We start from the raw sequence: 22,500 nt of genomic DNA, 5'->3' as shown, positions 1-22,500 counted from the left end.
TGGAGAACGCTGCAGAAACGGACTGCAGTGTAATCCCCCATGCTGTCGATGTACGTAGCTCAGATTGTTCTGGTTGGACAACATGATGGACAGAAGGATCCAGGATACCAGACTCCATTGACAGAAACAGTGATTTTAGCATCATAACACACTGGACAAATGTGCCTCCTGTCCGTCACGCGCTGCTTTTCCCCACATTCAATATTCTATATTTTCACAGTCGATGTACGGATTCTTTTCCAGTTCAAATCCACAATATTGGTTGACAGCCCTCATAAAAACGTCTCTACTCGACATGTGGGCAGACACGGCGTTTACCTTCCCCACAGCAGAGAAGAACTCCTCCAGGTCTCGAGGTCGGATCCTGGCTGCCAGCTGCATGCAGAACACGGTCCGAGCGTCGCGCTCCTCTGGGGTTAGGTTATCTATCGGCTGTCTGCAGACGGACAGACAGACAAAGCTATCGGTGTCATCTTTCAGCAGTCCTTGTTGTCACAAACGTTGGGTCATAAACTCTCTCACCTGATTGGACTCTTCTCCTTCCTGATCGGGCTCTTACTCTTTGACCGCCGTCGGCTGCAAAAACAAACAGGAAGCAGTTAGAGGTTTCTGCTGCAGTCAATGTTTAGCTTTATCTCTATGACAGACGGCCGTTTCGACACAAACACCTCCTCCATGTTCACCTGTAGTCTTGACAGTATAATGAACATTTCCACAAATTCATCAGTGGAGAGTCACCTTTGTGTTCAGGAACCAGCATGAAACACAATTTTCACATTAGAGGTCATGCAGTCTTCTTTGTGTAAGTCAGCTCTTAATGTGAAAAACAACAGGAAGTGTTGTTGATGGTGGCTGAACATCAGGAGAACAAAGAAGAAACTTCTGGAGTTAATGAGAGAAAGAAAACATGATTTCTGTTGGAATCAGGGAGTCTGATGAACATTAAACTGGCTTCATCACGCCTGCAGGTCATTTCAGGCCTCAGTGTTTGTTCACCTGGACTTCATCTGAAGGTGTGGCCACACTTGCAGCACAATACAAACTAATTAAAAACACTTCAGGAAAACACACTTTCATTTTTCCTCTTCCTGTTTTGTCTCATAACTTCTTGTCCATAGTTAACTCAAGCCTACAGTCCGGGTCCAGATTGGTTCACACAGTCTGTTGCACATTTCTCAAACTTTGTTGTTACTCTTTATGAGGAGGTCATGTGACCTGACATCATCAAATCCACCAGTTATGAGATTGAAACAACTATCTTTGGACCATGTTAGCTACACAGATAACTTGCTCACTGCTAGTTAACTGTTCACTCTGCTAGCAGCTCACTGCTTGCTCTGCTAGCTCACTGCTCACTTTGCTAGCTCACTGCTCACTCTGCTAGCTCACTGCTCACTCACGACTAGCTCATTGCTCACTCTGCTCGCTCAGTTAGCTCACTGCTCGCTCTGCTAGCTTGCTACTAGCTCACTGCTCACTCATTACTAGCTCACTGCTCGCTCTGCTAGCTTGCTACTAGCTCAGTGCTCACTCTGCTTGCCCTGCTAGCTCACTGCTAGCTCACTGCTCACTCTGCTAGCTCACTACTCGCTCTGCTAGCTCACTGCTCGCTCTGCTAGCTCACTGCTCACTCACTACTGGCTCATTGCTCACTCTGTTCATTCATTACTAGCTCACTGCTCACTCTGCTAGCTCACTGCTGGCTCACTGCTTCCTCTGCTAGCAGCCTACTGCTCGCTCTGCTAGCTCTCTGCTCACTCTGCTAGCTCACTGCTCACTCTGCTAGCTCAACGCTGGCTCATTGCTCACTCTGCTAGCAGCTCACTGCTCGCTCTGCTAGCAGCTCACTGCTCACCTTGCTAGCATGTCACTGCTCGCTCTGCTAGCTTTAGGAGCTCACTGCTAGCTCACTGCTCTCTCTGCTAGCAGCTCACTGCTCGCTCTGCTAGTATGTCACTGCTCGCTCTGCTAGCTTTACGAGCTCCCTGCTCAGTGCAATGATGCAGAAAATGAAGCTCTTAACATTATCAAAATCAATCACTGAACCAGCTGATCCATTCCTGTGTAAACAGGAAGTGCAGTACTTCAGTACTTCTGGGCAGAGCGACTCACTGCTTGTGGTGGTCTCTGTAGCGCCCCCCCCTCTCTCTGCTGCTACGGCGCTCTCTGCTGTGGCTTCTTCGTCTGTCTCTGCTGCGGCTGCGTTTGCGCTCTCGACTGCGGCTCTTCCTCCTGTCTCGACTCCGGCTGCGCTTCCTGTCACGGCTGCGCTTCTTCCTGTTGAACATATAGCAGCCAATCAGGACGCGGCCCGACAGCGAGGCAGGCCTCCACTCAAACTGCGGAGATGAGTGCTCAGAGGCCTCCTCGCTCGTTCAACCTAAAGACGAAGACTAACGGACACCCTGGAGCTCAAACTGTCAATCTGAGGAGTCTTAGTCAACCGTTAGTCGTGCGATAGCAGTCGACTGATCAATAAAAACAGAAGATTCATTGATCAGAAATCATAAGAAGAGATGTTTGAGGTCATTAAACAGACCAGAGAGCGACGTCAAAAATCACACATCTGATTATTGATCTTTGAGGTGCTGAGCTTATGCTGAACAGAAGGGAAAACATCCAATCAGATTCTTTCAAGTCATCCACAAACACACCACAGACAGGTAGGGAGACGGACAGGAGGACAGACAAACAGCTGAGACGGACAGGTGAACAGACAGGTAGACAGCTGGACAGAAAGATGGACAGACAGACAGAGACATAAAGGTAAACAGACAGTCAGGTAGGTGGACAGACAGACAGACAGAAGCTACAGGTACCTCTTAGAGCGCTCCTCCTGACCGTTGGGGCTCAGGTTCTTGATGTCCTCCTACGGTCGACAGAGAACAGCATGAGGAGGGAGACGCAACATTCAGGGGGGGTGGGGGGGTGGGGCAAGAGAGAATATAAACACAATTTAATGAGTCATTCAAACTGTTCTGTGGGGGGGCAGGGTGGAGGTGGGTCAGGTCAGAGGTCAGTCTGGATCAGTCAGTCAGTCCCAGGCTGCAGAGGGGGGCGGGGGGGGGGGGGGGGTCAGTGTGGCTGCAGCCTGGCTGTGTGTGTGTGTGTGGGGGGGGGTGTCAGTGTGGGCGGAGCTCCGGCAGCAGACAGTCCACAGTCCAGCTCTTCTTCAGCCGGGTGGATGCTGTGCTGGTTTTAGGTGCTGGGACGCCTCTGAAGGGCCCTGAAGCAGACAGGAGTTTTAGTCACTCAACTCAGCCCAAAACCAGAACCAAGGTCACACCCTGCACACTACAGCTCAGACACTCCCTCACCTGCTTCACAGACCACACCTGGAAGTTTGACATGTCTCAGATCAGTTAGGCTCATTTCTCTCCCTCCAGGTGTTCCACTACAACAACATGGGGGGGGGGGGAGACCCTTTTTCCCACCGTGGGCCGTTTCAAAGCCTTCAAGGGCCACTGAACACATCACACTGACATCTACTGTGACGGCTGGAACTGCTGCTTCTGTTTGTCGCATAATGTCAGATGGTAGTGATGACGATGGTGACGATGATGATCATGATGATGGTTGTCCAGGTTTGGCTCAGTCAGTCTTGAGTCAGTGTTGAACAGAGCTGCTCTCAGCAGCAGGTTGTCTGTTGTCAGAAACATCAGCTGGTTCTTCATCAAACAGTAAATCTGTTCGGTTCCTTTTGCCGACTCTTCACGTTCTGAAACTTCTCACCGGACACCTGAAGGAGTTTCACCTCAGCAGCAGGTTCAGAGGTCAGAGCAGCTTTTGTTCCTCAGAGCAGGAACATGCTCAGTGTTCATCCATTTTGAGCTCGTCCTCACAAACTAATTGAGACACACTGGTTCTTCACTTCCTAACTGCCAGCACGATGTATGTCATCGATGTGACAGCAACAAAAGCTCTACAATGGAAGCAGGTAGGCTGGTTCCTAGCTGTTCCCCAGCTGCTGTGACAGAAACACTGATCTGCAGTCAAGTCGACTGGCTTGTTTTTTAACAGACATTAACTAAAACTAATCAGCATTCTTCATTTCCCGCCCCCTCCTTCAGTGCCACATGCTGGTCATGCTGGCAGGTTTCTGTCTGGTTCCTTTGCTCTTGGTCAGCAGTCAGCGACACGAAGCCATTGATTTAAAGGTGCATTTAAAGTCTGTTGTACAGTCTGTTACATGATACACATGATGAATCTGTGGAGGGAGTTTTAATCCCTCCTACACAGCTCTGATTGGGCGACTGTCATGTGTGCAGTGATTGGTGGGAGTGGAAACTCCCTGGAAGGAAAGAAATCTAAAAATAAATATCAGATTTTGATTCAATGGACTGAAACATGTCAAACAGCTCTGTGGTGCCTGATCCCCAGTCAGACCAGATCAGATGAGATCAAATTAGACCAGACCAGACCAGACCAGGTCTCTGCTGAAGCCTGAGTCTGAACATGGCAGACCCTCGCTCCTCCTCAGCTCTGTCTTCTGACCATTCTGAGTCCCAGCTCACAGTTGGGATGCAGAATGGCTCTTATGCTAAGCTAACAGCTAACTCACTGGTAGCAGCCGTGCAGTGTGGTGTTGCCTTCCCATGATCGGCTGCTCCGTGCTCTCCTGTCTGACTGTCTGACACTGCATCTCCCAGAATCCTCAGCTATTCCTGATCTAGGGGGGTGGGCCAAAACCAGGTGAAAAGTTTATAGTTATCAGGGAACCACAGTCATGTTACCATGGGGACCACAGTACAGCAATGCATGATGGGGGCTTTTTACTACCTTCATGTTTGTGACAGATCACACTGGCATTCAGGGGAGTAGAGGTGAGAAATCGTTAGGCAAGTCTACAAAGAGAGATAGATGGGCATTTATTCATGACAGTCTGTGAAGGAACGTCATTATCATCATCATCATCATCATCATCATCATCATCATCATCAGCCCGACTCTACTGCTCAGAGACTCAACACTGCAGCCCAGGGGCAGGAAACAGCTGCAGCCTGCAGACACAAACCAGCTGTGTGAGAGCAGACGTGAGCAGGTCATCAAACAAGGCAGAGACTCTGAAACTGATCCTGAACACGGACTTCAGAGACTGTGAAACTGATCCTGAACACGGACTTCAGAGACTGTGAAACTGATCCTGAACACGGACTTCAGAGACTGTGAAACTGATCCTGAACACGGACTTCAGAGACTGTGAAACTGATCCTGAACACGGACTTCAGAGACTGTGAAACTGATCCTGAACACGGACTTCAGAGACTGTGAAACTGATCCTGAACACGGACTTCAGAGACTGTGAAACTGATCCTGAACACGGACTTCAGAGACTGTGAAACTGATCCTGAACACGGACTTCAGAGACTGTGAAACTGATCCTGAACACGGACTTCAGAGACTCTGAAACTGATCCTGAACACGGACTTCATAAATGTGTCTGCAGCTTTGACTGTTGTCTTCTTCTTCTTCTCCTTCTTCTTCTTCTGGGGCCACCAACATAATTCACACGAGGATGCAAACACAAATGAGGACACCTGGTCCAGCCAGCGCAAACACCGGACAACATTCTCATCATGAGATCGTACCGAGGTTGTGTCCGTCCTCACGGGGCGACACAGAGTCAATCAGAGCGTTTCCATGACCACAGAGTGTTTTCTATGGCAGTCCTGTTTAAACGAAGAGGAGGCAAAGCGCCTCCTCAAACATGCCTCTGCACACGCTTCTTCTTCGCCGCCACGTTCAGTTTGAGCTTCATCAAACTTGTCGTCCATTGTTGTGTTGAGCAGAGAGGCTGTGTCTCCTGTTCTAACGTACTTTAGCGCCCTCTAGCTTCAATGCTGCAGCTGGTTTGACAGGCGAACACAATGACGGGTGAGAACGACCTCGCATGGCTCAAGGCGTTCACGCTCTCACTGGACCATGTTTGTGGCTTTCATCACGATTCTTTTTCCCTTCACACTTTATATCACGTAAAATGCTTAAAGTTTGACTACATCGACATTGAACCTTCTGATACAAGTTGTTCAGTAACCAATAGGAGAACTGATCTGCAGCGCGGCTGTTCTGATTGGCTCTGATGGGGCAGTCAGACTGAAGTTTGCCTTGATTTCTATGTGGAGCGAGCGGAGACACTTTCACTTCCTGTCATGAAGTGTCCCGCCTCCTTCACTTCACACAAAGCTCAGCATGGTGATGACCTTTGACCTTTGAAATCTGACATCTCTCCAATGTCCAACCAATAAGACAGAGGGGGCGGGACTGACCTCTCATTCAGGGAATATGGTTTGTTTTTATTGTTTTATAACCGCAGGTGAAATATTCAGAAAAGCAGCAGAGAAGGAGAGATGCTGATTGGCTGCAGTGAGTGACAGGACACTCCTGGAGAACATTTCCTGTCCCATCCACCACACCAGGCTGACTTTGGTCTGACGGAGTCACAGTATCTTTGTCTTTTGTACAAAAGCAGCAAATCCTCGTGTCTGATTCACATTTGTTCACATTTCTGAATGAATTCATTTTCTATCGATGAACTGACTCATTTAACAGATTAGGGTGGACTCAGGTGGACTCAAATCCTGGACCTGGTTTATCAGGTTAGATTATGTGGTTTGAAAATGGTTCTAACAAACTACATGTTGATTCTCTGTATTCTGCTCTCACACAGCGGCTGGTTTCTGATGTGTGTCGCGGCTTCCACAGTTTCTTTATATGAAACATCTCATCTCATTTCGGTGGTCAACAAACAGCTGAACATGTTCATCTGAACCACATGTGACATGTTCATGGTCCACACGACACCTTACCTGAGCAGGTGGGAGCTGTCAGAACATTGAGACGGTCACTCATTAAAGAAGAAACTGAAACTGTGTAGTCCACAGAGTGGACACGAGAGCACCACGTTCAGGTCTGTCCCGATGTGGTTTTGTGTGAATGTGGATGGTCTTCACACAGCTGCTGTTCACTGACTCAGAGCAGTAAAGTCCGGCTGAGAACCCACGTAACACAGAGCAAAGACTGACTCCCACCTTCCTGTACGGAGCCTCCAGCATCGCCTCGATGTCCAGGTCATCCGCCATACTGCTGCTGGTCTGAAAGGCACACACGCACGCATGCACGCACGCACGCACGCAAACAGTAAAACCAAGTTTAACTTAATTGAAAATGACTGAATGTGTTTTTCTGTCACTCCTGTTGATGGAAATAAACAGCAGGTGGAGCGAAGCCTCCAGTCAGTGCCATTATAACACCGTAGAAGAAGAGACAACACGGTGACCTCATTAAAAGAGCTGTAGTTGAAGAAACATGGACGTCGACAGTCTCATTGGTCCACTCAGACCAGATGGTTTCAGCTCTTCACAGAAGTCACCAGTGAAGTTTAAGGGTAGATAGACGGAGACTCCCAACTGAGTTCGCTCATGGACGCGTAGCCCCAGGTGGTTTAGACGATCTATCCCGCCGGATTATATTTCACGTATTATCATATATATACACTGCCCCCTGATTATATTTCACGTATTCGTGTCATTTATAGCATATATTATGTATTGGCACATGTTGTAACTAACCCATGTAATGTTGTGCACTTATAGGCTGTTTTAATGCTGGGTACTTCGCATTGTATTTGGGAATACTTTTAGATGTATCTTTGCCCATCCCTGATTACTAGGCCTACAACAACAACAACAACTACTACTACAACTACTACTACTACAACTACTACCACAGATACTGAACGAAGGATACAGTACATCGTACTACCAAACCAGAGGCATGGCGAACTCAAGAGTATCTGTGATGTGACGTTAACTGACCGGAAACGGAAAGAGGATTTATCCACCACTTGTTAAAACGTAACGACAAAGTCAATTCATAGGCTAATGGTCATACTGTAGGTGTATTTGAAACAATATGTCACTAATTATATGTCAAATACACTTGTACGTAACAAAAAACTAACATAAAAAAAGATAACTAGCTCCGTTATATGTCGGTGGGCTCGATAGTCTGGCTAGCGGGAGAGTGCCGACCGGGGATAGTCCCGCGTTGGGGTAGACAATCAGGGAATCAAGTTTAAGTCACCTTTGTGGACTCGCTACCTCCAACATGGTTGTTTACACACACGACATCAGGTATGTTACAGAGTTTACGTTGTCAGAAGGTTGCAGTTAGATTTGAGCAGCCAAACTACGACGTTCAGGAAAAGATCACCGTTTAGTTACATAATTCATTGTTGACTTTGGGTTTCACAGCTAACCTTCCCCACATGAAAGCCGCTTCAAAAGTATGAAGAAACAACACACACGCACACTTTGTTTGGGAGTTTTGGGGTGACACACAATTCTTCAGCCTACAGGCAGAATTGACAGGAAGTACACACTTCTGTCACTTCCTGTGTCTTCTCTGAAGGCTGCTGCTGCCTGATTCATGTCCATCGAACCCATTCATTTCACCTTTCCGCGAAGGCAGTCTGAACGGCTGACACCTGACACAGTTTCTCGGAGCACCAGGCTGCGGCTCGGAGCTTTCATTGGCCGTTAGCCAGTGAGCTAAACACAACGCTCAGCGTCCCGCTCAGAAGCATCGGACAGGCACCTTAAAAGTCCCGTTAGTCCCGTGTCAGCCCGGTGCTGTGACGTCAGTCCGTTTGATCTCAGGTGTAGTGCGCCTGAGATTTCCACGGCTAACAGCTAGCTGCTAAAGTTAGCTCAGAGTGCTTACAGCCCAGAGCAGCTAACGTTAGCCGGAGTCCAGCAGGTGTTTCACCCGCTGAGCACCGAGTCAGTGGTTGTTACCTCAGGTCAGAGTGGAGCTTTACCTGGATACACAGCGGACCGGGGTAATAATCAACAGCCTGTCGCTCTGTCCGCTTCACGGTCGCTTTTCAGTCGTTGCCCTCACGACGCGGATCCGTGCGCTAAATGGCGCATGCAGGGAGTCCGGCTGTTATCGCGAGACCGAACGACCGCGAGATCAAAACACGGTAGTAACGAGGCTCATCGGGGATAAACTGCAGCCCGAAAAAGGACGAGATCAGGCGGCAGCAACAGAAAGCTCACGACGACGTCTCCTTCTTCTTCTCCTCTCCCTAATCATAGCACTGATATGAGCTCCCTTCGTCCTCCGTCCCACCTGCTGTCATCGGTCAGCACCTGTCTGACAGTTTGTGGTTTATTATTATTGAGAGTTTGTGACTGCTCCTGATGTTGAGTGTGGCTTCATCATCACAGGTGCCTCAGCACTGATCATGTGACATCAGCTTTCACGTAACAGTGGAGGATTCTGGGAGTTTGAGGACCAACATGTCAGTCAGGTTTTAAAATTAGACAACACTTCATTCACTTTGGGTTCAGGATGTTGAATATTGTTGACACCTGGATCCACGATCAAATCAGTTTTGAAGAGTAGACACAGCATCGATGGAGGAGATAAAGTCTGAAGAAATCCATCTACAGCGGCATTTTCACAATAAACGACTATCTTGTCATAAGTTTGGACCTCTTTAATAATCAATATTCAAATGATTGTGAAATTATTGACAAAGCACAGGAAGGAGACCAATGACCGATGAGTTAAACCCAGAACAGGTCACATCACAGGTCACCTGATAACTCCTCCAGTCAAACCAGTTCAAGCAGAGCAGACACATGATGAACAGGTGGAGTTCTTTTCTCCACCGGCTCCGTCAGGATGGATGTCACTCACGCTTCCTGTGGGTTTAATAATCATTGTCGTTTTCAGAACATCTGAAGGACTCGATCGTATGAGATGTCTGGATGAGAAACCATCAGCACTGACGAAGAGCTTCCTTTAAAGATCACCCTCTCACCAGCCGTCATGTGCTTCATATACATGTAATCATTTCATCTATAAGCTGGACACATGATCGATCAGCAACGCGATCACCCAGAGCTGCTCAGGGATCAGTCCTCGTCTCTTGAAGAGGAAGAGTCCAGCAGACGCCTGAAAGCTTCGTTCTCCATCGGCGACGTGTGTTTAGCTGTCAGAGATGCATTCAAGGACACTCAGACATCTGAGCTTCCAGACACATTCAGGCACTTCGTGATGTCCATGTTGTCTTCGTGTGTCTGAATCTTTCCCGAAATTTGACTGATGTCATCTGTCTCGTTGTGACATCATCGGTTTCTGAAGTTTCCCGCCAGCCAATCAGATGTCGTCCTGCTCCGCTCGTTCTCTGGAGGAAACCCACCTGCTGACGATCACTTCCTGTTGAGAGAAAACATCTGCACTGTTTCCTGTTTTGATTAAACTTTATTAACACAACGTACCTCCACAAGACATTTATCAGGACAGTTCCAGGATCAGTCGATGGACAGAGAATTAATCAGAAATGATTCTGATCATCAGTCAATCATTTGAGTCATTGATGGATGAAAAGCTGCTTTCGTTGTCTGCTGTCAGTTCCTCCAGTGAGGCACTGTTTCAAAATAAGTAATCTGAAGACATCAGCTTGGTCCTTTTTCACTGAGGTTTTAATTAACGGAGTAAAGGATCAGCCGGTTCATCGATAATGACGATTCTCAGAAGAAGACGCTCAATGAGAGGACGTCATTCAAAGAGCTGCAGTGAAACGTGATGGAGATCAAAGACATTTCTCATCGTTTCATGTGTTCATGTGAGGAAGGTCACAGCCTCCTCATCCTCCTTCACATGTGATGCTTTCAGTTCGTCACTGAAGAGACGTTTAGTCACATGACTCATGACATCATCGTGTGTTTCTACAGGTGGAAGGCTCCACTTTTACGACCTGAAACTATTCTGTTCATCACATAAAGAAAACAGCAAAACTAAACAATTCAAAGTTTCTTACTTATCGATTATTTTTCTGTCAATCGACTCATCAATTATTCAACTAATTGATCGTGGCCCCGACGCACACACACTGTGTTACCTGAACCTTCAGTCTGCTCAGACAGACAGGGGAGTCCAGCTCAGCTTCTGATAGGTCGGCCGGATAGATGATGTAACACAGCATCAGCTCCTGTAAGACAAACACAGTGAACGCTCACACTCATCACACCTCACCTGATGCAGTCTGACATCTCATTACCTTGGAGACGTTGGAGGTGATTCTGCTGAGAGCTGCCAGAGAACGCCATGAAAATGGATGCAGCGCAGAGCCCCTGAACGCATCAGCGACCCGCTCAACGACCACTGAATAACTACAGGAAGAGGAGAGGGACAGTCTGCGACAATGACAACATTTCTGTACAGCGAGGACATTTGAGTCACATGATGAGCGTCAGTTTGAGGGTCCAGACTGTGTGTGTGTGTGTGTGTGTGTGTGGGTGTTACCTGGCGTGGTAGAAAGGTGGGCCTTTCCTGTACAACACTGAAAAGACACAGAGAAGTGAATCATTTAAAATGAGACAGAACACTTCATCTCAGTTCAGACTCTGCCTCCTGCGGTCTGATGATTGACAGCTGTCAATCATGTGTTCACCATTCAGACTCTGGAGGAACATGAAACTGGTCCCAGTCTTGTACCGGTTCTTAACACCTTCTTCTCCTGCAGGTAAACTGGGATGTTGAAGGACACTGAAACACAAGTACAGCCACAGGCCACGCCCCTGGAGGTGGGCCCTGACAAGGAACACACCTGTGTGTGTATGATTCAAGTGTGTGTGTGTCTTACTGAAGTCAACGCCGTACTTGGCTCCGCCCCCTACTTTTGGGACCCACCCCCTGCTTCGACAGTGCTGATAGGCTGCGAACGAGCTGACGAAGTCGGGCCGCAGAGACCGGAACATCCTCCACAGCTGGATGACTGACAGGGGCTCCTGACCAATCACAGATGAGGTCATCAAAATTACAAGCAGGAAGTCAAACTGTGCAGATTTCACATGTCCAGCAAATGAAATGAAGCTGAATTATCAGACAGACAGGCACACGCTTACCTGGTGCAGGTAGACAGACAGGCAACCCAGACTGTAGACCAGGAAGAAGGCCTGCAGACAGACAGACAGACAGACAGCTGCTGAAGTGCAGTAAATAAGCCACGCCCCCTACCTGCTGTCCAGGTACAGGTGTCTGAATTTGGCTCCTTCTCCCCAGCAGCAGCAGCAGCAGCTGAGGCTCATGGGCAACGTAGTGTTTAGAGACAGAAAGAAGCTGATTGGTCAGAAACAAACAGCAAATGATTCAAACTAAGGTCTGAACCCATGTGACGGTTAGAGGGAGCGTCTGTGTGTTACCTCCTCCAGACTGAGCTGCAGGTACTCGGTGAGAGAGACCGGAGTCCGCCGGACCTGCCTGACCCCCCCACACACCTGCAGACACACAACATCACAAAAACACACACTGACTCACAGAGACTCACACATCCATCCTTTCATTTTCCTGTTGGAGTTGGTTGAGGTGGAGCTCATTTTAACTGAAACTAATGATTCTTTTCATTCTGGATCAATCTGCTGATCATTTTCTCCATCGATCAATCGATCGTTTGCTTTGGAAACATTGTGAAAACAGTGAGAAATGTGGTCACAAAGAGCCCAAAGTGACGCCTTCACCATGTTTGTTTGGTCCAAACAGTCCAAAGCTCCACATGATTCCAAACACATTCAGATCATTGAGATCATTGAGAGGAAAAGCAGCAAATCAAACATGTGAGAAGATCAAACATCAGATGATTCACAGCAAAGCAGCCCTGACCACCCTCTGAACCGCTTCTTCACCCTTCTCCCATCTGGCCGCAGATACAGAACACTGGACTGGAAAAAAGCCCACTTCAAGAAAAGTTTTGTCCCCACAGCAATCACTGCACTGAACAGATTCCCCCCCCCCCCCCCCGACCCTTCATGTGTATATGTATGTAGGTATAAGTGAATGTTTAAATGGCGTCTTTGCATGTATGTATGTGGAGGAGAGGAGGAGAGGAGGAGAAGAAGATATGTGTATGTGTGTGGTTGCTTATGTGTTCTGTTGTTTGCATGTATGTAAATGTAAATGTGATGTGAGTCATACAAAATCTGACCAATGCCTGAAGAAACTGACCTGTCTGATGTGACAACAAATATCCCTATGGGACAATAAAGAAATCTAATCTAATCTAATCTAATCTAAAGATCAGTGAAACCATTAAAACAACAGATGGTCATTGATCGACTAACTGATTCATTTGCTAATTACTGACAGCTGTCAGATAAATGTAACAGAGTAAAAAATACAGTATTTCCCTCTGAGATGAAGTGGAGTAGAAGTAAAAAGTAAAGTACAAGTACCTCAAATGTGTACTCAAGTACCCTTCTCTATCATCATGAAGAACAAATTTCCACCAAAATATAACTCTCGGTGCTGCTCGCCCGAGTCGGACGGCCAATCAAACGTCAAAGAAGCCTGAAGACTCACGTCACTGTCGGGGACCACCAGGACAAAACGAGGACCTGGGCCCAAAGCACCAGGATCTGGACCGGGGTCAGAATCAGAGTCAGGGTCAGAGATGGAATCGGGGTTGGAGTCCGAGTCCTGGTTTGAGCTGGGATCAGGGTCATAGTCAGGGTCCAGGTCCAGCCTGAAATGTTAAAGATCTCAGTCATTCACAGTCAGTTTTTACAGAAAAACTGTTTTAAAGGACATTTTCTTTGTTTTCACAGAGCAGAGAAACACCCAAACACTTTAACTGGTGAAGAAAGATTGTCTCCAGGATCTGAAAACCTGGACCCTTGAAACCAGAACGATGTGACTGGAAAGTAAGTGAGTCAACTGAGCCTTTAGATCATTTTCTGTGACTGTAAACAGGGCTGCTCTGAACCTTTTCAGTCAGGTACTCAGGTGAGTCCCATCAGACGGTGTTTGCTTCTCTGCCCACAGACACAGTGGTCCTCCTCACTGTCGTCCTCTTCAGCTTTATGCCTGGTAGATGATGAAGAGGCTCCCCTCAAGCCCTGGTGGAGTCTCCATCCACAGGTCAGCAGCTGGCTCTGGGTCACATGTCTCTGTGGTCGTCTCTGTCGTCTCATGAAACATCACAAACAGCCTCTTCTTCATTCATCTTCACCATTCAACGAGAGGACGACGGGACTTTTCAGCTGGCCTAGCTTGTTGTTTAGCATTAGCGTGTGCCACATTGGTGTTCTCTTTACACCCTGAGGCTTTACATACAGGAAACTGCTTCAGTAGCCTGGTCAGGTGTGGAGCGACGGGACAGAGAACGTCCAGTCCAAACAGAGGCTCACCAGGTGGACTGTTGCAGTAATGGAAGGAAGGATTTTGATCAATGGACATCAACAAGCTGCCCCTCTCGACACTTTGTGTCCTGCGAAGAGCATCGGAGAGACACTGATTTTTAACTGAAACTACTATATTCAGTGTTTTCACCAGTTTTTCTTTTCAGGTCCGTTCAGAGGAGGAGACCTTTGTGGATAATTGAGCTCCACGTAAAAATCTCCTGAAAAGCATCACTGAAGAAATCCAACTTAAAAATAAGATGGCGGTGCTGGTTGTTTAACATTGAAGACAACAACTCCCATGAGGCCACGCTACTTCATGACATCATCAAACTCTGTCTTTGGTGACTGCTATGATTTAAGCGAAGCCACTTTATTTATAGAGCACATTTACAAAAAAGAGACAGAAAGACATCAAGCATACACAACACAGAGGCAGAACAACAAAAATGATGACAAACAACACATGTTCATACACACACACACACACACACACACACACACACACACACACACACACACACACAGACTGAGAACTGTAGAAGGTTTTGAGCTCTAAATGTGGATTTAGTTTTACAGGTCACAGCTCATCAGGGGTCTACAAAGATCTTTACCTGGTCCACATCTCATTCTGGGTCAAACCACCCTCTGAAGACCTGGGAGGTCTGATGGGGGCAGGTGAGAAACGGACTGTGGAACTAAACCATGCGGTGCCTTGAAAAGCACTGGGACGATGCTGAATGAAAAGCCTCTGGCACAGTTCACAGAATCGTAGTTCCATACGAAACTCTCCCTCTTCAACGCTCTCAGCAGACCTTCAAATCGGCCGATTGTTCAGTGGAGTCTGGTGACAGAGAGGAGAACCACTCTACCTGCAGCTTCTCTTGGCCTCTGGCTCGACCTCCGACCCCAGCCGCAGCCTCTTTGTGTGGGTACAGACTCCGCCCTCTGGTCCTGGCTCCTCCCCCCTCTGTCTGTCTTCCTCTCCTCCCACCTCTTTCCTCACATTCTCCATCTCTACTGGCTGAGACAGTCTGAACAGGGATTGGTTGACAGCATCTTCATCCAATCCCTGAGCAGAGAGAGCTGCCCCCGCCCATCTGAGCAACTCGTCATACCTGGAGGAGGAGGAGGAGGAGGAGGAGGAGGAGGAGGAGGAGGAGGAGAGGAGAGAAGAGGAACAGGAGGAGGAGAGGAAGAGGAGACAATTACAATTACAATCAGTCATTTGCAGACGCTTTGATCCAAAGCGACGTTCGTATGAATTCACACACCGATGGCGCAGCATCGGGGCAGTTTTGGGGTTCAGTATCTTGGATCAAGGACACTTCGGCATGTGGACCGCCGAGGCTGGGGATCGAGCCACCGACCTCCTGATCGGTGGACGACCGCTCTACTGAGCCACAGCCGCCCGGCGAGGAGAGGAGGAGGAGATCTTTTGAGCTTGTTTCTGCTCAGACATCTGGACCAATCAGCTCTTAGATTGGAGGCCAGCCAGGTGTTTCCCATCATGCACTGAGCAGAGTAGGGCAGGTCATGTCTTCGCCATAGTAGGATTTGTAATCTCAACAGAATAAAAGCCAGGACAGGCTCATCTCAAACCAGCCAAATATGTGATGTCATCATTTGATCTGACAGGATGTGATGTCATCATGTGACCAGACAAGACGTGATGTCATTACTTGTACATAGAGGATGTGATGTCATGGTGTGAACAGACAGGTGTGATGTCACTGACCTGGACTGTGAGATGACAGGTAGAAGCAAACCTTCGTGCTCTGTAACAGAAACAGAGACCAGCTGACTGACGTGAGCAGCAATGATGGATGACCAGGCTGATGATGTCATGGTGTGGGTGTAAACTCACGCTCCCATTGGTCAGAGATGCTGTGGTCCGGTCTGGCTCTGGACAGGATGCCTTTTCCAAAATAGCCCTGAAACAAGACAAACTTGTTCAGTCTGTGGGCAAGAAACCCCTACCACACACACACACACACACACACACACACACACCTGACAAATCAAGGCTATTTTAGGTCTGGATGAACTCAGACCTGGTTTTGGTGGATTTGGATTAATTTGGGCTGGGTTTTACATGATTTGGATTCATTGAGACCTGGTTTTAGAGGATGTGGATTAATGCAGACCTGGTTTTACATAACGTGAATTAGTTTTAGTCAGACCTGGTTGTGGATTTTCTGGATGTGGTCCGGATGACAGACCAGCACGTGTTGGTTGATGAGCTGCGCCCTGAGGTCGCTCCTCTCCTCCGGGCTGCGGCTCACAGGCAGCGGAGCCTCGTACTCCTCCATCACCCGGGTGCGTCTCCGGGGCGCCCGGAACTCCGCCTGCATGCTGTGGAGACCGGCTGGGACCGCGTCAGACCGGACCGGAGCTGGACACGGACTGTGTTGATGTTTCTGCAACTGAAAAGCTGGCGAGGGACGCTGCTAGCTGTTATATTAGCATGTTAGCCGTTTAGCTCCTTACGTTTCCTTCTTGTCCAACGACTTCGTTAGCCTGTTAGCACATTAGCCTGTTAGCAGACGTTCGTCTGTTTTGTTGGTTTGATTCATTTACAAACTGTCGAACGCTGAGGTGTCAGCGAATCTGTGTCCGTCTGGAACTGTCGGCCTCCAGCCTCAGTTCCGCTTTAAGTCTGGATATGTGGTAAACATCAAATGATTCAACAGGAAAAACGACTGAAACCATCATCATGACAGCTGCTGATTTTCTAATCAACGTGCGATAAATGTAATGAAGTAAAAGTACAATATTACCCTCTAAGATGTAGTGGAATAGAAGTAGAAAATAAAATACAAGTACTTTCAATTTCAAGTATTTGAGTAAATGTATTTTTCACCACTGGTGTCAGCTGACTGATGACATCACAGCTCAGGTTTAACACCTGAATGATGTGATGAATGAATTTGATCAGATGAGGTTCTGTGTTGTTTGTTCTTTATTGTTTCTCACATTTCACACAGAATCAGATACACAACACATGAAATGTACACTTTGAGCTACACACCCACACCTTTACCAGGAGGCGGGGTCAGCAGACAGACAGCTGTCATTTATTGATGTCAGTGAGGTGTTGACTTTAGTGCCTGTGTGCGTGCGTGCATGTGTGTGTGATGACCCGTTCTGTTTGGTGCTCAAATGAAGTGATAGATGCTCTGTTGTGCACTGTTGGGTGGTTTTTTCCTCTCTTGATTCCTCAGTGCCCTGCCATGTCATTATACCGACAGCTACGTTGGTGTGTGTGTGTGTGTGTGTGTGTGTGTGTGTGTGTGTGTGTGTGGCTGTGTGGCTGTGTGGCTGTGTGGTTGCGTACTATTTTGCACTATCATGGGTGGGTGTATGTATTTGTGGTTGTGTTCTATTTTCTATTATCATGTTTTTATCTTTTGTCAAGCACCTTGTGTTGCATTTTTTATGTATGAAAGGTGCTATACAAATAAAGTTTGATTGAAGTTTGATTGATTGTGTGAAGTGAGAGCTGGTCTGTTTGTCGGTTGTGACAGCGTTACTGCCGTTGAGTACTGAGGCAGTATTCTGACAGTAGTATGACAGCATGTAAAGTACATCAAATAAATCAGAAAAAGTGGATTTATCTTCACCCTCCGCCACCGTCGCTGATGGTAATCAATCTCTCTCGAGGGAAAAGGACGAGGGACTGAAGGGAAACTGAGAGACGTCGTGTCTCTGGTGAGGTTCAGAGGCTGAACTGAACACACACACACACACACACACACACACACACACAGATTCAGTGCCTGCTGATGCTAGCCTACAGCTAATGTACAGGTTGACTTTCATCTGTTTCCAAATGCACAGAGAAGGAAAAAGTTTGACAAGGTCAGAATGCAGACACGTGATTGGCAGCAAAATCAAAATCAAAAATCAACCGATGGATCAATCAAACTGCGTCTGCAGTTCAGCCTGAGTTCAGTGTCACTGGTGAACTTCAGACCATTCATGACCATGTGTTAACGTCCTCTGAATGACTGGATCAGGAAGCACAGTGTGACTGAAGCCCTTTGATGATCCTCAGTTCTGAAAGCAGCCCAATGGGAGCATTCATCATTCTACATGTGTCCCCATACACACATGAACACACACACACACCGTACACACACGTCTACACTGATGTGTGTCCTTCAGGTCAACTGTGGCAGAAGAATAAAACACTATCAACACGAGTCCTCGAGTATCTGATCAGACTGCAAGAATGTGAAGAGCTGCTTCATAGAGGAGGCTCAGAAACGATGCTCTTATTGTGAAAAGCCTTGAACCAGTCGAACAAACTGAACCAGGATCAGTCAGTTTCACGAAGACGAATCACAGCCGATCAATCAGACTGAATCAATCGTGGTTTAACAAACAGATCAGGTCGATCCACAGAGCAGAAAACTGACATTTAACAACAAGCTGAAGTTCAGAGGAGCAGGAAGCATTCAGAGCTTCACAGTCTGAACGTGGAAAATGTTGTTTGTTTAATGACGTTCAAAGAGAAGAAAGAGTGAAAATGTTTCAGACTGAAGCTTCAGTCAAAGTGTTGCTTCACTTTATTTTAACTGCAGCGTGTTTTGAGGCTCACCTGTGACGTGAACCTGCAGATGCTTCAAAGCTACAGAGCAGCTCCAAACTGGTCTCAGAGCAGCAGCAGAGGGAGCTTTGTGTCCAGGCTGAGAGACTGACTGTGACACTCGTTTGTCCTCAGGTGAGACTAAGCCGGGACTGTTACCACGGAAACACTGCAGAGGGACTTTTCAGGGATAGATGAAGTCTGCGGGATCAGTTCCCACTGAATGACTAAAATAAGTCTGGTTTAACTGGTGAGTCCTCCTGTTTGTCCCCCTGTCTGTCCACCATGTAGTACTGGTGTCTCTGGATGTGTTGGTACAGCGTTGTGTATTTGGAGACCCTCCTCATCCTCGGCAGGATGAAGCTGTGAGTGAAGGTGTCTCTGCTCAGAGAGCTGCGTCCCTCTGCCGCCAGGACACTGTTAATGAACTGAAGACAGAAACTGAAGCAGTTATGGTCTTCCTCGTGGAACCTGAGAGACAGACAGGTGCACAGGAGAGAGACAGGTGGACAGGTGAGACAGGGGTGTACCTTTAGGTGACGTGAGTTACCCTGAGGTGTACCTGTGCCAGGCGGGGTCCCACATGGGTCCATCAGAGAAGCGGTCAAGGTACTGGTCCCACTGAGCCAGTAGGTGGAACATGTCGGGTCGGACCAGAGGGACGCTGACACAGCGCTCCCACCCACTCTGATCTCTGCGAACTCCACCACGTGTGTAGTTATACACAACTCCTACACACACACACACACACACACACACACACAGAAATGAAAAAGCTGTCAGGCCACATGAAGTCAAACCACCCAGGGACACGTGCAAGGACCCTGTTTGTGGACTACAGCCCTATGTTCGACACCATCACCCCAGAAATCCTCCACTCCAACTCCCCCAGCTCACTGAGCCGGCCTCCACCTGTCAGTGGATGACAAACAGGAAGCAGCAGGTGAGGCTGGTGAAATCCCATCCAGCACCTGGACCATCAGCACTGGAGCCCCTACCTGTGGTGTTGGAGATGCCGGTGTGCAGCTCTGACATCCCATCAAACTCTCTGAGGAATAAACAGCAGGACACACACTGGTTAGACTGGTCTCAACTGGTCTGACTGGTTTCAGCTGGTCAGACTGGTGTGGTGGTTGCGTGTGTGTTTGCATACCTGTATGTATCTTCCTGCTGTGTATGTACCTGAGTATATTTACCTGTTGTGTGTGTGTGTGTGTGTGTGTGTGTGTGTGTGTGTGTGTGTGCGCGCGTCTACCTGTTGTGTTTGTGTGTGTACCTGTTGAGGTTGTCATGTGCAGGTGCGACCAGCAGGCAGCAGGTGGTTTTGTGTCCATTGGTGAGGGGGGAGGGAAGGCTGACCGGTGCCTCCTGCAGTCTGCTCCCCCTCAGCTCCTCCCCACAGCTTGGACATTCCTCTGGCACTGAGAAACAGAAGATGTCCTTCTGACAGTGAGTCAGCCGGATGACACTACGATCCATCTCCTCAAGTCCTCAACTCCTCTTTTTACTCCCCCAGTCCTCCTTTTCCTCCTCTAATCCTCCTTTTACTCCACTACTCCTCCTTTTACCGCTATCTTTCCAGTCCTCTTCTCACTCCTCCAGTCCTCCTTTTACTCCTCAACTCCTCTTTCTGGTCCTCTTCTCACTCCTCCAGTCCTCCTTTTACTCCTCTGGTTCTCTTCTCACTCCTCCAGTCCTTTTACTCCTCAAATCTTCTGTTCCTCATTTCTTCTCCTCTGTTAAGTCGTTTTCTTCTTTTCTCCTCCTCTTGTCTCTCCGTCTGTTTCGTCTTCTCCCCTCCTCTGTGTCCCACCTGGTTCCTAGGTTACAGCCTATCAGATGACATCATGGCGCGGCTCCGGCCTATCAGGTTCCAGGTGTTGTCAGACAGACAGCCATGTGACCCAGCTCACCTGTTCCTGCTTCAGTCTGAGCAGGTGACCTTTGGACTGTGTTGCAGCAGTGTCGGTGTCACCCTGAACTCAACAACTTTGCAGAAATCAGAGAGAAAAGAAAAGAAAATGTAAAACCCCACAAACGTCCATCAGGATGGACGTCATGCAGACAAACACTTCTGTCTGCACGATGAGAGACGGCAGGTTTACCTGTAACTGAGACCAGAGCAGCTCTGAATGTCTCAGTAGATCAATGAAATGCACATTTGAAGGCCCTGTGATCTGATTGGTTCAGCAGACAGACTGAATGTAGGTCAACACTTTTTCCATCTCACCTGTCAAACTGTGTGTGTGTGTGTGTGTGTGTGTGTGTGTGTGTGTGATCTGTCAGCTCAGGTGTGCTGCAGACAGTCTGAGGACAAATGTCAGGTGAAAAAATTCTTTATCATGTTTCAACCCCACATGAGCCCAAACTTCACAGAGGAATCAACTGATTCTTCATGGGATGAAGAATCACTTAACCTTAACTTAACTTAACATTTTTATTTCTAGACTTCAACTCTGAAAGGTTTCAGGTGAGTTCTGCTCACGATCCACCGAATGAATGAACTCCGTACTCACAGTGTACGAGCCAGCGGGCGGCCAGCTAAGTACACACAGCAATACTACACAACAATACTCACAGCAATACTCATGGTAATACTCACAGTAATACTCACAGTAATACTCTAGTATCGCAGAATCTACACAACCAGATGCACAAAAATCACACTTACATTTGATGCAACAGGAGCTTCAACATTTGCCAGAGGAGCAGTAATAGGAGCAGGAGGAGGAGGAGAGGAGCAGGAACAGGAGCAGGAAGAGAAGGAAAGGAGCAGCAAGAGGAGATGGAGGAGGAGCAAGAAGAAGGCTACAGTGATAAACAGATGTGACACTTGTCCCACAGCAGCACTGAAATAACAAAGCTTCACAAGGAGCCTGAAGACTTCTAAAGTCACCAACGTATCCTTTCCTGAGTAACTGATTACTTTTATATGCAGTAATTGTTGGAGTAATTCGCTTACTTTTAGAGGAGTAAGTAATATCTGCAGCCAATGACTAATTGTCAGTAACTTGTACAACACTGGATGTTCATGTTCCAGTTGATCCAATGGGGTTTTAAATATGGTGTCTATCTTAAGAAGCAGGAGAAGGAACATTTTATCCTTCGTCAACACAAACATTCAGAGTCAACACTGGAGATACGTGGTGTTCACTGGACAGGGGGGACACTTCTTATCTGAGAAGTAATCCGTAACTGAAGCAGTACAGGTACAAAGCTCCCTCTGTGGTGCAGAGCAGCAGAAGTACAAAGCCTCCTCAAATGAGAATACTCAAGTAAAGAAGCTCGATGCGCAACGCTCGATGCACCGGAACCTTCCTGCTGCCACTGCTGCCAGTCGGAAGTGTTTGAATGGGACACTAACGTGACAAGTTCAGCTGCTGTAGCCGAAGCTTCGCAAGGAAGATGAGCACCAAACAGGTGACCTGCAGGTGAGTCTGTCGCTTTTTCTCTCACCTGTTTGTCCGTCTCTCACCTGAGTGTCTGTCTGCCTGTCTGTCACGCCCTCTGTGAGGTCACTGACGTCACGACCGACTCGTTAGCCTCGTGCTCGAGTCGTTTTTCGCTGTTAGCTGTTAGCTTGTGTTAGCTGTCACCTGAGTTCAAGTTAAAAGTCAGAATAACGAAGCTTACCTTACCTGATGGTCGCTGGTCATCCTGTCTACGTCATGTACAACAGGTAATGTGGGGGTGGACAAAATATTAGAAACAGCACACACCGTG

At 47.8% G+C, this 22,500-nt stretch overlaps 4 protein-coding genes across 7 annotated transcripts in view; 1 reads left to right on the top strand and 3 right to left on the bottom strand.

The window, feature by feature from the left end:
• The window catches only part of LOC143330269 (RNA-binding protein 39-like), a 17,032-nt gene extending 7,789 nt beyond the window's left edge, over positions 1–9,243 (bottom strand). Inside the window, exons 1-7 of one of the 2 annotated variants that reach the window (XM_076746717.1) lie at positions 8,819–9,243; positions 7,029–7,091; positions 4,780–4,844; positions 2,820–2,869; positions 2,113–2,277; positions 523–576; positions 319–436 (exon numbers count right to left, since the gene is read on the bottom strand). In XM_076746717.1, coding sequence (XP_076602832.1) covers positions 319–436; positions 523–576; positions 2,113–2,277; positions 2,820–2,869; positions 4,780–4,785 — 393 coding nt within the window. In that variant the 5' untranslated portion in view covers positions 4,786–4,844; positions 7,029–7,091; positions 8,819–9,243. The remainder of the gene's footprint in view (positions 1–318; positions 437–522; positions 577–2,112; positions 2,278–2,819; positions 2,870–4,779; positions 4,845–7,028; positions 7,092–8,818) is intronic. The other variant, XM_076746709.1, reaches the window with a different exon arrangement.
• A 240-nt stretch (positions 9,244–9,483) lies between these two features.
• Positions 9,484–16,817, bottom strand: tsen2 (TSEN2 tRNA splicing endonuclease subunit). Of its 2 annotated transcripts, XM_076746730.1 has the most exons (12): positions 16,370–16,817; positions 16,054–16,120; positions 15,925–15,964; positions 15,059–15,304; positions 13,369–13,531; positions 12,216–12,290; positions 11,919–11,969; positions 11,657–11,801; positions 11,317–11,353; positions 11,072–11,183; positions 10,913–11,002; positions 9,484–10,227 (listed from the first exon to the last, which is right to left on the bottom strand). In XM_076746730.1, exons 1-12 carry the CDS (start codon positions 16,538–16,540, stop codon positions 10,168–10,170), a joined length of 1,257 nt encoding a protein of 418 aa, XP_076602845.1. In that variant the 5' UTR covers positions 16,541–16,817; the 3' UTR covers positions 9,484–10,167. The 2 variants fall into 2 exon arrangements, with proteins under 2 accessions (XP_076602845.1, XP_076602854.1); XM_076746739.1 differs by lacking the exon at positions 15,059–15,304 and having other exon boundaries at positions 16,370–16,814.
• A 2,080-nt stretch (positions 16,818–18,897) lies between these two features.
• On the bottom strand, positions 18,898–20,537 carry LOC143332063 (MKRN2 opposite strand protein-like). Its single transcript, XM_076749316.1, has 4 exons — positions 20,054–20,537; positions 19,776–19,825; positions 19,340–19,508; positions 18,898–19,248 (listed from the first exon to the last, which is right to left on the bottom strand). The coding sequence occupies exons 1-4, from the start codon at positions 20,254–20,256 to the stop codon at positions 19,005–19,007; spliced, it is 666 nt and encodes a 221-aa protein (XP_076605431.1). The 5' UTR covers positions 20,257–20,537; the 3' UTR covers positions 18,898–19,004.
• A 1,565-nt stretch (positions 20,538–22,102) lies between these two features.
• Positions 22,103–22,500, top strand: part of mkrn2 (makorin, ring finger protein, 2) — an 8,221-nt gene continuing 7,823 nt past the window's right edge. For both annotated transcript variants that reach the window (XM_076746761.1, XM_076746752.1), the window contains exon 1: positions 22,103–22,208. In XM_076746761.1, the coding sequence (XP_076602876.1) occupies positions 22,183–22,208 (26 nt within the window). In that variant the 5' untranslated portion in view covers positions 22,103–22,182. The remainder of the gene's footprint in view (positions 22,209–22,500) is intronic.

Source organism: Chaetodon auriga, chromosome 2, assembly GCF_051107435.1.
Source record: "Chaetodon auriga isolate fChaAug3 chromosome 2, fChaAug3.hap1, whole genome shotgun sequence".
NCBI classification, from domain to species: domain Eukaryota; kingdom Metazoa; phylum Chordata; class Actinopteri; order Chaetodontiformes; family Chaetodontidae; genus Chaetodon; species Chaetodon auriga.
This window is presented reverse-complemented; position numbering and strand designations above follow the sequence as displayed.

Excerpts from the sequence above, each read along its gene's own strand:
- LOC143332063 (XM_076749316.1), bottom strand. The coding sequence starts at position 20,256 with ATGGATCGTAGTGTCATCCGGCTGACTCACTGTCAGAAGGACATCTTC. Across the intron at positions 19,509-19,775 it reads CGGCATCTCCAACACCACAG|GAGTTGTGTATAACTACACA; the intron begins GTAGGGGCTCCA and ends GTGTGTGTGTAG. Across the intron at positions 19,249-19,339 it reads TGGGACCCCGCCTGGCACAG|GTTCCACGAGGAAGACCATA; the intron begins GTACACCTCAGG and ends TCTGTCTCTCAG.
- tsen2 (XM_076746730.1), bottom strand. The coding sequence starts at position 16,540 with ATGCAGGCGGAGTTCCGGGCGCCCCGGAGACGCACCCGGGTGATGGAG. Across the intron at positions 16,121-16,369 it reads TCCAGAAAATCCACAACCAG|GGCTATTTTGGAAAAGGCAT; the intron begins GTCTGACTAAAA and ends GTCTTGTTTCAG. Across the intron at positions 11,184-11,316 it reads CCACCTTTCTACCACGCCAG|TTATTCAGTGGTCGTTGAGC; the intron begins GTAACACCCACA and ends CTCTTCCTGTAG.